The sequence below is a fragment of the Anabrus simplex genome, chromosome 5 (assembly GCF_040414725.1).
Source record: "Anabrus simplex isolate iqAnaSimp1 chromosome 5, ASM4041472v1, whole genome shotgun sequence".
In the NCBI taxonomy this organism is placed as follows: domain Eukaryota; kingdom Metazoa; phylum Arthropoda; class Insecta; order Orthoptera; family Tettigoniidae; genus Anabrus; species Anabrus simplex.
The window spans coordinates 449,566,018-449,579,511 of NC_090269.1; the positions used below are offsets into that span (position 1 = coordinate 449,566,018).

Here is a 13,494-nt window from a genome sequence, read left to right on the forward strand (position 1 = left end):
TAAGAAATAGAAAGGAAGTGTTAAATCAAATCATAATTATATGGAGAGATAGGAAAATGAAGAGGAACACAAAATGATATAACACTAGAACAGGTAACAGAAGAAAAGGAGAAACTTGAAAGAATACAGACAACCTACGTATCCATACACAATTCCCTTTCAATTGCTCCTTTCGACAAAAGGAAGCTATTTTGTTTATCCTATTATGTGCTCCATTTCCTGTATCAAACTTTCTATTCAGGACTTGACTCATCATTTTTTATTTCCTTCCATTGCAAAGAGAAAATTCCAACTATCAATCAGACATATAACTATCCTCAACCTAGCAAAGGTCTCCATATTCATGAACTGCCTACCACCATTCCCAAATGGTTCCCCAATCATACTTTCCAAAGGAAATATTTCCATTATATTTCTTTCGAATGACAAATATTTCTAAAGAAATTACTTTCAAATAAGCAATTATGCAACAACAACAAAGGTTATGCAAACTTTTGATGTGTCAATTGACCATATTACTCAATTTCATTGCAACTGATAACTTTGATACACAATATTTCATTTAAAATTACAGCAAAAAATTACGACTTTTAAGTTCTTATATATTACAGCAGGATTACTATTATCTTAAAGTTTACTGCCTTCACTCATCATTCTACCAGGTCTCAATGCAATTGATCTGGTCCTCCCATATAGTTTCTTGTCAGATGAGTCTCTGCAGGATCGACTGCAAAGATGAGGATGAATCCCAACACATATAGTAGTAAACTAAATTGTACATTAAATTTTACTTTTTTTTTTGCTAGTTGCTGTACATCGCACCAACACAGATAGGTCTTATGGTGACGATGGGGCAGGAAAGGGCTAGGAATGGGAAGGAAGCGGCCGTGGCCTTAATTAAGGTACAGCCCCAGCATTTGCCTGGTGTGAAAAATGGAAAACCATGGAAAACCATTTTCAGGGCTGCCGACAGCGGGATTCGAACCTACTATATCCCGAATACTGGATACTGGCCGCACTTAAGCGACTGCAGCTGCCGAGCTCGGTGAAATTTTACTTAGTGAAGACATACATCAACTCATGTTATCAAAACTTCAAGAAACAAGTTATCCACAATTCAAGCTAATGCAGCTACTGCACACTGCAATTCCTGCAATATACCAGCTGCCATGCACCATGCACATTGCAAAGAATCTTGGAACTCTATCAGCTGTCATATGATATGGAGCAGCAGGTCTTGGAAAAATGTCAGCTGCCACAAAACACATAATAACAAATTAGAATATTATACAGGATACCTAACAATCCTATGAAAGCTACTACATTTTAGAGCATATTCTGATGATGATGCTTATTGTTTAAAGGGGCCTAACATCTAGGTCATCAGCCCTCAGACAGCATATTCTGAGTGTCCTAAAACAAGGAGTCACTCATTGAAAGCAGATATATAATTTTCTAACAGTGTACAACACAGCATCAATAACTGTAAAAAATGAGAAAAAACACAGAAACTCTGTGCTCAAAGATATTTACCCAGGCAAAATTATGTGTAACAATGATACCAGCTCCTATGCAATATGTAATGGAGGTCTTTGAAAATATACCATCTGCCACATGATACCTAGTGTGAGATCTAGGAAACACTCAAAGCAAATATGAAAATTTGATTATAAAATTCATATTTTCTCCAGGACATTCAAACTGTATGTACTGAAATGAAGGGTCACACAATGAATTCTGTTCATTCACTTCAGACAATGGCTTCTCAAATTATGTACATTACCTCAAATGCATTTTCCTCTGCTGACCCTGGTTCTCCTAATTCTGATTTAGTTTCATGTTTCCGAGGTTTCATTTCTGAAAGAAGTTGAGATTTTTCCTGTGGAGAATAGTATATATTAGGCATGCACTGCACACACATCTACCAATGTAGTCACTAACAAATCAACATTAGAATTCATCACCTGTGAGTACATAAGTTAATTTCAAAATTTCACTGATATTTAGCAAAAATTTCTGCAAATAAAAGAACCTTAAACCCAATGGGTATAGTTCAGTACAAAAAAAGCATCATATAAGACTGTTCAGGGACTTTTTATTGTATTACTGATCAGTCATAACGCATAAGGAAACCTTTAAATTCCTACTGTGACATCATGAACAGTGTATATAAATATTGTTGTTGTTGCTTGTTGTTTAAAGGGGCCTAACATCGAAGGTCATCGGCCAATATAAATATTAATAATTATCCTACTTATCCTAATTTTTAAAAATTCAGACCACTGAACTTTACTTTATAGCAGCAAGTCAACCATGAAATATCTCTTCCATCTCACCTGTTGAATGTAAAGTCTCCAGCTAAAAGACTGGATGGATCCTCAACAAATCTACAACCAACTGCAGCAGAGAGATCAGGTATTACCAAGGAGGCATACTAAAGAAATGAAGAGTGAGATAGTGCCCCATTCCTTTTGTTTCCTAGCCACAAAGAGATATCACACATTAGTCTGCCAAGACCACTGATTTTCTTCTTTAATATTTGTTTTACGTCAAACCAACAAAGGCAAGCCCTTTGGCAATGATGGGATAGGAAAGACCTGGCGCTGGCAAGGAGCAACTGTAGCCTTAATTAACGTATCGAAATGGGAAACCATAGAATAACATCTTCAGGGCTGCCAAAAGAAGGGTTCAAAACCACTATCTCCCATATTAAACCAACCATCTTTGGTCTCTCATTGGTCCGTATTGACTAAGCTCATAGTTGTATACTCCACACTTTCAATATTTTTATAAAGGTCTTTGATATGCTTAGTACTAATACATGTTTTGCAACATCACCAAGTTTCACATATATAAAATCAAACTTTCTCTATTATAATATCATCTTAAACTAACTTACATTAACGCTCATAAATATTTCAAATTGCTGCAAGCATTAAAACATAGACTACTGTTGTTGTAATGACTAAAATGTTAACTTAACCTCACAGAAAACTTGCAAGATCCCTTGTGAAATACACAACAAAAAGGCTTAATATACACAAAGAACTAAATGTCACACGGTGGTCGTCTCCAGTACCAAGGAGCAAACGAACTAAATGCTGCTGCTGCCATCTGTCATGAAGTCAGTGAAGTCAGGCCCCCTCACACCAAATTTCAATACTGGAGCAAGCTCTATTCCCCTTCACCTTTTAATACTTGCAGTCTTAAAATATGTGATGAACTCTACTGCCCCTCCATCTTCTGATTTACCCTTCAAACACAGAACATAAAAGACCATGAGCTTTAAATGTTCCCCACATTGTACTGTAAGGCACAATGCCAACAGCTGGTCTCTCAAACTGATCCACCTATCCTCGGGCTTTAAGCATGAGGAAGAGGTAACAGCTAAGAAGACCTGCAAAAGTTTTGGTGGACAGGGGGATGGTCTGAGAGGAGAGCCCTCACCCCCAAAAGGTCTATAACCTGACCTAAAGGGATCTTCACGGAGAAACTGTGAGGTTATGTTAAGGCTGATAGGTTAGGTTATATTAGGTTATGATATCATGACCTTGGTGAAGTCATGACATTGGACCAATCAAAAATGCTGACTCAGAAAAATTCAAATCACCTGTTGTGGTCCTGAGCTGCCCTAGGAAATATTACGAACATCAAGGCCACATCAGGGGAAAAATTGCCTACACCCTTGCCAATTACTACTATATTCATGTATGGCTATTTGACACCACATCAAGCAACAATCACACATTACTGGAAGCCTTCTCTGCAGCTCAAGATCTTTCCATTCTTCCTCTAGCAGCCTGTCTACCTACCCATGTCCATGCCTTATTCAGGTTCTGTGTCTCGTGGAAGCCTCCAAAGCTGTCAATCAATGATCTATACTTTGTTCAGTTTAGGATGACTTCCTGATTCAATTCAGACTGTTCAAGATCATTTTCTACGTCCCTGAATCATTTGTCAGAAACTTTATGTCTAATTTAAAATAATTTCAAAATCTGTTTTGTTGCCCTTTTCTCATCAATTTTAAACAGATATCAATAAAAATGAATCTTATTTCCCTGATTGATTCAATCAAACTTCTGCTTTCCTAGTACAACTCTCCACTTCCTCATAAATTTTACTGGCCATCTATGACTTTTGGAAGTTTGTATATTTTCCTGAAATTCCTCTGTTTTTCTTAGTTCCGACAGTCCTGTCATTTGGATGCATTCACTAGCATACAGACACTCTGTTTCAATCAATGTGTTTTAGTGACTTAGTTCAGCTTGCCTTGAGATGGTTTTCACTTGTATAAAGCAGGTGTCCGACCAAAAGTAATGGCTACTTTCTCTTGCCTGGTGTAGTTGGCTTCTTTCTTGCTAGTTTTTAGCTGTATGATATTTTCTGAGGTACTGGACGCTGTCAAATCTATGTAACTTACCATGCTCTGTCTGTGATGTCAGTAATATACTTGGTTTTTCCAAAGGAAATTTGGAGTACTGCTTCATCTTCCTTTTGCTATAGTGAATTTATATGCTATGTAGCTGTGTCAGAGTTTCAAGGCAAGTTCGCAAGATGATCTGCAAATGCCAGGCAGCTGATCTTGATGCCTTATTTTTTTGACCCTCCAATGTATACTTGGTTGAGCAGTTCCTTGTTGTCCAGTTTTCCCATGGTGCAGTTGAAGAGAACTGGAGACAGCCCATCACCCTGTACAACATCTCTTTTGATTTCAAACTTGCTCGAGAGTGGTCCCGTGACTTTAAATTTTGAACTCGCGTATGATAATATCTGATTAACACAGATATTTTGGTGTCTACATCAAACTCTACCAGGATGTTGAGCAGCACTTCCATGTCAACTAAATCGTAGGCTTGTTAGATGTTTACAAAGATAACTACCAAATTTTTGGAGATGTAGTTTTCCAGTACTCTTCCCTGGCTCCAGATATGCACCACTCATGATTCTACTTTTCTAATGCCCGCTTGATATTCTCCAATCTGATGATCTATATCTTCCACTGGTCTTGTCTCAGCAGTACTTTGGATAGTGCCTTATATTCTAAGGTGACAATGAAAATGCCAGAATATTATTAGGATCGGTTCTACCACCTTTCATATGTAAAGGATGAATCAGAGTAGCTGACCAATCTTCAGGGATTACTTCTGATTTCCAAGACTTTTTCAATTTCTTGCCTAAAAGTTGTAATTGTGATTTCTCCACTACTTTTCAGCATCTCCACTGTGACAGAATCTTTAACTGCAAATTTGTTGTTTTTCAGTTCTGTAATTACTTCTTAGAGATCTTCTCATTTGGTGGGACTGAATCTTTCCTCCCTTGTTCTGGACTTTTCCTAGACCATTTATCTTTGGGGTGTTAACAGTTTAGTAGTTTCTCTGAGTATTTGGCCATAATCTCAAACTTTTGATCCTTGTTTTTCACCTTCCCTTTGAAACTCAAGCTTGATGATTGACACCCATTTAAGTGTTGGTTGGCAGTTGTGTAAAAGTTTCCAATAATGTTATTCCCTCGACGATTATTATTCTCATACATACATACATACATACATTATCATTATAGACTGTTATGCCTTTCAGCGTTCAGTCTGCAAGCCTCTGAGAATTTACTAAACATAGCCACAATCCTCGATTTGCAACTAGTGTTGTGGCCTCATTTAGTTCTATACCTCTTATCTTTAAATCGTTAGAAACAGAGTCTAACCATCGTCGTCTTGGTCTCCCTCTACTTCTCTTACCCTCCATAACAGAGTCCATTATTCTCCTAGGTAACCTATCCTCCTCCATTCGCCTCACATGACCCCACCACCGAAGCCGGTTTATGCGTGCAGCTTCATCCATCAAGTTCATTCCTAAATTAGCCTTTATCTCCTCATTCCGAGTTCCCTCCTGCCATTGTTCCCACCTGTTTGTACCAGCAATCATTCTTGCTACTTTCATGTCTGTTACTTCTAACTTATGAATAAGATATCCTGAGTCCACCCAGCTTTCGCTCCCATAAAGCAAAGTTGGTCTGAAAACAGACCGATGTAAAGATAGTTTCGTCTGGGAGCTGACTTCCTTCTTACAGAATACTGCTGATCGCAACTGCGAGCTCACTGCATTAGCTTTACTACACCTTGATTCAATCTCACTTACTATATTACCATCCTAGGAAAACACACAACCTAAATACTTGAAATTATCGACCTGTTCTAGCTTTGTATTACCAATCTGACATTCAATTTTGTTGGATTTCTTACCTACTGACATCAATTTAGTCTTCGAGAGGCTAATTTTCATACCATACTCATTGCACCTATTTTCAAGTTCCAAGATGTTAGACTGCAGGCTTTCGGCACAGTCTGCCATTAAGACCAAGTCGTCAGCATAGGCCAGGCTGCTTACTACATTTCCACCTAACTGAATCCCTCCCTGCCATTTTATACCTTTCAGCATATGATCCATGTAAACTACAAACAGCAAAGGTCAAAGATTACAGCCTTGTCTAACTCCTGGAAGTACCCTGAACCAAGAACTCATTCTACCATCAATTCTCACTGAAGCCCAATTGTCAACATAAGTGCCTTTGATTAATTTTAATAATCTACCTTTAATTCCATAGTCCCCCAGTATAGTGAACATCTTTTCCCTTGGTACCCTGTCATATGCTTTCTCTAGATCTACGAAACATAAACACAACTGCCTATTCCTCTCGTAGCATTTTTCAATTACCTGGCGCATACTGAAAATCTGATCCTGACAGCCTCTCTGTGGTCTGAAACCACACTGGTTTTCATCCAACTTCCTCTCGATGACTGATCGCACCCTCCCTTCCAAGATGCCTGTGAATACTTTGCCTGGTATACTAATCAATGAGATACCTCGATAGTTGTTGCAATCCTTCCTGTTCCCTTGCTTATAGATAGGTGCAATTACTACTTTTGTCCAGTCTGAAGGTACCTTACCAACACTCCACGCTAATTTGACTACTCTATGAAGCCATTTCATCCCTGCCTTCCCACTATACTTCACCATTTCAGGTCTAATTTCATCTATTCCTGCTGCCTTATGACAATAGAGTTTATTTACTATCCTTTCCACTTCCTCAGGCATAATTTCACCAACATCATTTTCCTCCTCCCCACGAGCTTGACTGTTTGCAACACCACCATGTTGATTTTCTTTTACATTGAGAAGATGTTCAAAATATTCCCTCCACCTCTCCAGTGATTCCCTGGGATCTATTATGAGTTCACCTGAATTACTCAAAACACTGTTCATTTCCTTTTTCCCTCCCTTCCTAAGATTCTTTATTACTGTCCAGAAAGGTTTCCCTGCTGCTTGACCTAGCCTTTCCAGGTTATTACCAAAATCTTCCCATGACTTCTTTTTGGATTCAACAACTATTTGTTTTGCTCTGTTTGTTTCATCTATGTACAAATCCCTGTCTGCCTCAGCCCTTGTTTGGAGCCACTTCTGATAAGCCTTCTTTTTACGTTTACAGGCTGCTCTCACTTCATCATTCCACCAAGATGTTCGCCTTTTCCCATCTTCACACACAGTTGTTCCTAGGCATTCCCTTGCTGTTTCTACTACAGCATCCCTGTATGCCACCCATTCACTTTCTATATCCTGAACCTGCTTACTGTCTACTGTTCGAAACTTCTCACTAATCATATCCATGTACTTCTGTCTAATTTCCTCGTCCTGGAGATTTTCTACCCTTATTCGTTTGCAGACAGATTTCACTTTCTCTACCCTAGGCCTAGAGATACTTAGTTCACTACAGATCAGATAATGGTCTGTATCATCGAAAAATACCCGAAAAACTCGTACATTCCTAATGCATGTTTAATGATATACTAGATCACAAAGTTTAATTGAACCCATTATATATTCAACTTTACGATACTCTACAGTTTTTCTGCGCGGATTGAACCTAGTAATCAATGCAGGCACGTTGGAACCAGGACTATAGCTTGGTCTCAATTCTTCCTAAAGTGGGTTCCAAGGAGCAACTAACAACCATGTGAATTTCCTTATGCAATATGATTATTATTGTAAATATTGTTACTATTACCACTAAGTCTCACACTTCCCAAGAAGCTAAAAGGCTTAAATAGAGCACAGGTATACCTTATAAGTTCATTAGGGAATGGGAGGCTGTTTTGTGGTAAATCATGTAAAATTTTGGTAACAACTCTAAACAAAATACAAATAATTAAATCACTTCCGACAAGACAGAGGGCTGAAATTTGGCACAGTTGTCCTTATTGGAGTGACTGCTAAATATACGATTCCTAACTCCACAATGCCCACAACAGTGTAATCTACAGTCTGTTTTTCAATGAAAACGTAATTTTGCTGGGGGAACTGGTTAAGTAACATACATACATTAACAATGAGAAACTGTTAATAACAATTACAGAGTACAGACAAACAGAGTTACACGAGCAATGACCGTTTGCTCGCTATCTCACTCATGCCAACAGCATTGGACTCGGGAATGGCATCTGGTCATAAAACTCAAGTCATCAGGAAATGGCGAAGAAGGGAAGAACTGAATCAATAGTAATTTCACTGTGCTCGGGCAGTTGTGTCCAATGACCGCATTAAAAAAGTATATCCTGTCATCGCAAGAATGGATGAATATGGGGACATAAGAATGGAAGGCTAGACATCTTGCCCAAATTTACCATCTTAAAAATTCTACTCTTGGTAAGGATATTTTGAACATAATCAAGAAGAAAGGCTATCAACCTACTCATCCTTTCTATCCAATCCTAGTTAACTAACAGAGACTACTATTGAATATGGACAACCTACAATGGAGATATGAGGCCTGGGACTGCCGGAGAAACAACTCAAATTCAGACTTGTCAATCATACCCAGAAAGGCAGAAGAAACTACTCTATTGTGAAATTAAAGAAGAAATATAGAATAGGCAACAAAATTTATGAAAAATAAAAAGAGAGGGGTGGGAAAATACTGAACAAACAAACAGGACTTGTAAGTTGTTTACATAAAAGACAAGATTTGCCGTACAAACATAATTAATTGGGCATACATGTAAGGGTACAATAAACTGATTGGCCTCAAAAATGAGAGGCAGAAAACATCAATAATTGGATGATGTTATTTTTCAAATGGCTAAGTGCTAACTTTCAATAAATGACATTTTGATGCCACCTACTAAAGAGGTCAATGAACTATGTCTATGCAGGGTTTTGGTGCCCTTCTTTTAATAATGGCAGTAGAGAATATGAAATCACAAAAATGCATCCCAAAACAACTTATATGGTAGAAACCAAAGAAGGAAAAGTGGTGATGCCTTGCGATATGAAGCAGAACAATATCAAGGAAGAAAAAGGTAAAATAGGGCATAATTGAAGACCTTGGTGCAAGAAGGTGTTAACTCACTTTTTTAAATTTAAGTTTTCTTTATGCAACATGGCAACTCAGTCTCTTTTTTATAATGTTATAAAAATCCTCCAGATGTGAGCAGAGGCTGAGATATTTGCCTTGCAGGAGGTGTTATATCTGAAAAGTGCTATTGGTTACATGGAAGAAGTTTTGACATTTGGAAGAAGGTGTTAATTCTGGAAATGAGTCAATACATTCTTGCATCAAGGTCTTCAATTGTGGGATTGAGTAAGAACATATAACCAATAAAACAAATTTGGTAGCTCCTTTTTGGAAAGTGCTTGACATCATCTAAGAACATAAAGCTCAAACAATCACTACAAGCACACTGTAAGCCAAACAGAAGCAAAATGAATGAAAACACTAATATGCAACACCATGAACACAGAGAGTTTTACAAAGAAGTCCAGCTTAATGGAGGCAGGGGGCAAAATAAATATGCGAGAAATCACAGAAATAGATTCTCCTTCTAATTCAACTTAGATTTGATAAACTCAGTTTGGCAAATTAATATCCTCATGTCCTACACCCATGGCACCAAGAATACTTCAGCACCTTCTCCCATACAAAACCACTTACATTCATACCCAAAGAAAGTTCTCTTGTGGAAACATACATGAACATATATTTTCCACTATGTTATTCAAACAGAAAAATATTTTCATTCCAAATCACATACAGACAGTGTTACCAAAATCAGGACAATATATCTTCCAACAAATAGGATTAAAGCCCCTAATAAGCAATACACTCGTGCAAACATGCATTCGAGTAAGAACCTTGCATCGTAGGTAACATGCAAGTTAGATACGGGAACAAATAGCCACATGATATAACGACAAAAGTCCTACATCACAGTACAAGGTGATCATGACTCAAAATGAGAAATAACAATTTCTCCAGACACTACCGGAAGAAAACACCCACAAACTACATCAGATGGTAAAAAAAATGCATGGTTTACTTGGAAAGGAGCATGATTTTAAGTCTTACTTACAAGATTCCATTTACTGCTGAAGGCCACGGAGAAACATTAATATGTATGTCCACGTGAATGCACGGGGACAAATCTTTTACTCAATAGAAATTGCCTCAAGCCCAAAACAAAATCTGCTAACAATGCTTGACTTTGATTCTCATTGATTTATGAAAGACTTTTGCTGGAAGTAATCAGAATGATCCTACTGCCAATTAGTATGTCTAAGTAGAATTACAATCCAGAATGTATAAATACCACAATAGGAGGGTAAAGGTAATTAATGTGATCAGAAAAAATTGGGGCTAAATGGGAAGTGCTCAATAGCAAGCTTGAAAAATTGAAGACCAAACTTAATAATGTTATATTCAGTTCATGACAAGGATCTTAGGAAAACTACCTTTCTCAGATACTACGAAACACATCTGTAGGGTAAGTACAATCCAAATGGTGAGGTGAAAAGGAAGATAAACATGACTTGGATGCGGTGGTGGACACAGGTTTATGTGCACATAGCCATCCATTGAGAGCATTCCGAACTGATCCTTAGTCTCTTCTGTCAGAGTACTGTCCTACTATTGTTCCGACCTGTAATTAGGCCCAACACCAATCATTTTTGATGCTTTCATGTGCAGTTACTTCTTTATAAATATGATATTCCGAGTCCTTCCAGCCTACACTCCCATACTGCAAAGTCTGTCTGAAAACACAGTGCTGTAAAGAGAAGTTCTTTCTTGAGGAATACAGATGGTTGTTGCTACATCTCTCTTCAATTCGACATACCATATTACCATCCTGAAATAATGTACTTAAAATGAACCACTTCTTTTAGTTTTATTTTCCCTAATACACATTCAGTATCATATTTTTTTTCCCCCTTCAGACATCCTTCAGTCTTGGAAATGCTAATTACCATTTCATACTCAAGAGACCTCCTATCCAGCTCCAAGATATCATATTAGAGACCTGCCATTATGATCAATGCCACCACATAGGCAAAAGTCCTTTCTGTATTTTGACACATGTCGATCCCTCCTTGCCATTTGAGCCATTATTCATTATCCATTATTAGATAATATTTATGACCGGGCGAGTTGGCCGTGCGCGTAGAGGCGCGCGGCTGTGAGCTTGCATCCGGGAGATAGTAGGTTCGAATCCCACTATCGGCAGCCCTGACAATGGTTTTCCGTGGTTTCCCATTTTTACACCAGGCAAATGCTGGGGCTGTACCTTAATTGAGCCCACGGCCGCTTCCTTCCAACTCCTAGGCCTTTCCTATCCTATCGTCGCCATAAGACCTATCTGTGTCGGTGCGACGTAAAGCCCATAGCAAAAAAATAAAATAAAAAATAATATTTATGACAGTCAACTTACAAAGTTTGAGGGCTCTTCTATATCTGAAGACCATGCTGGCTCACATTTGACAAACACAGGTTCACCCATACTTGTTGACAAAATACCCTGCAAAATACAAACAATGTAACTCTTAAAATTAGTGCAATATACATTAAATCTGGGAATCACTTAAATCATGGACTTAAACTTTGTGAATTCCATAATATCCCCAGATATATGTGCTTAGTCCATGTCACTGAGGGTGATTTAATTTTATGAAGAAGTAAAACTACAGCAGATAAGCTTCTTGTCTTAACTCTCGTCAGAGGAAATGTTGGAGTTCAGTGAAACAGTACTAACAGTTCACAAAAGAGAGATTAATTGTAATTCAAACGATGTCACAGTGTGCAACAGAATGTTGCCAACTCAGGGACTATTTTCACACTGGCTAGTGCTAAGAACATTGCAAAATATGAGACATGTCTGGCTAGCGACAAGACCATTAGCCCCCAGTTAGAGTCACGAAGTGGCCCTCAGAATTCTACCATCCACTTGTGACAAGACCAACTGATAGTTATGTCACGGAAACTGCACACACCATGAAACGTGACTTTCAATCTCTTGGTCTGCGGTATGGGGCTGACATTTTCCAACATGGGATGAACAAGACATTAAGCTACAGTTAGCCAGGTTCAAACCCAGAAGTTAATAAAGCACTCTTTCCCAACTAAAACTGCACTAAATTCTGTGAAAAATAATTAATAAAAGGAGTCACACATTGTCACGACATTTTAACTACCAGGCATAATTCCTGTTAACTTGTATCACTGCCGGACAAACAAGTAGCCTACTGCGTTAACAAAAATGAGCATTCTTCACACAAAATTCATATATTGATAATTCGCCATAATAGTGCAAAGCAACAATAAGTGCATTTTTTTTCTTTTTTTTTGCTTTGTTTACTCCTCTTGGGGTATCTCACTGTAAAAGTGCGAACATTGTCAAGTGTGTAACATTAGACCCTTGAAGTAAAATACATTTGTTTTACACTGGAGTGCTTCCTTTTTTAGGGAAGTCAGTACCAGCATCATCTGCAATTGCACGACTTTAAACTGGAAATTGAAAGATATTTCATACAAGTGCCCGTCACTGTAAGACCACGATATCTACAACTATCGCGGTTTTGCGTGGGCATAATTTGGTATATTTAGAAAACTCATTTTTACTGATATCGTAGACTTGCAGCGGCAGAACGATTCGTCAAAGTAAAACGAAACTTTAAATTTCACGATTAAGAACGTGACCTTGTAGCCTAACATATACTGCACCAATTCCCCGCGACTTCTAAATAGCATGACGGTCAGTTCGAGACGGAAACATTTCCTTCGTACAGAACATTAAACTTTACCGTAAAAACGCGCTGAAGAAATGGAAAACTTTGACAGTAACACTGCCAAACCAAATCGTATGCTTATCTCCCGTTATACATCTAAGTTGGCCAGAAGCATTATTACTGGTACCGGTATGGAAGGAAATTGAATAATCATAGGTAATCGTTAAGCGTGCAGTATATTAGCACCACATTTTCACGTAGCTGCCAAAATCTAAATAGGGCTCCTTATCTTATCCACAACGTACTGAACTTACCGCCGGTCAGAATACGGTTAGGTTAGGATAATGATACACAGTGACCGTCGGTTATATTTTGATACAGTTAGATTCAGTTATAGATAGTTACGATATACAGTGATACACAGGGAAACAAGAAGCTTCTCATTCAC

At 38.1% G+C, this 13,494-nt stretch overlaps 1 protein-coding gene across 1 annotated transcript in view; it reads right to left on the reverse strand.

Annotated features, from left to right (window-relative positions):
- LOC137501075 (zinc finger protein OZF-like) overlaps nucleotides 1-13,022 on the reverse strand; it is a 36,207-nt gene extending 23,185 nt beyond the window's left edge. The window contains exons 1-3 of the mRNA XM_068227984.1: nucleotides 12,940-13,022; nucleotides 11,753-11,839; nucleotides 1,784-1,879 (exon numbers count right to left, since the gene is read on the reverse strand). Coding sequence (XP_068084085.1) covers nucleotides 1,784-1,879; nucleotides 11,753-11,821 — 165 coding nt within the window. The 5' untranslated portion in view covers nucleotides 11,822-11,839; nucleotides 12,940-13,022. The remainder of the gene's footprint in view (nucleotides 1-1,783; nucleotides 1,880-11,752; nucleotides 11,840-12,939) is intronic.
- Nucleotides 13,023-13,494: the final 472 nt, after the last annotated feature.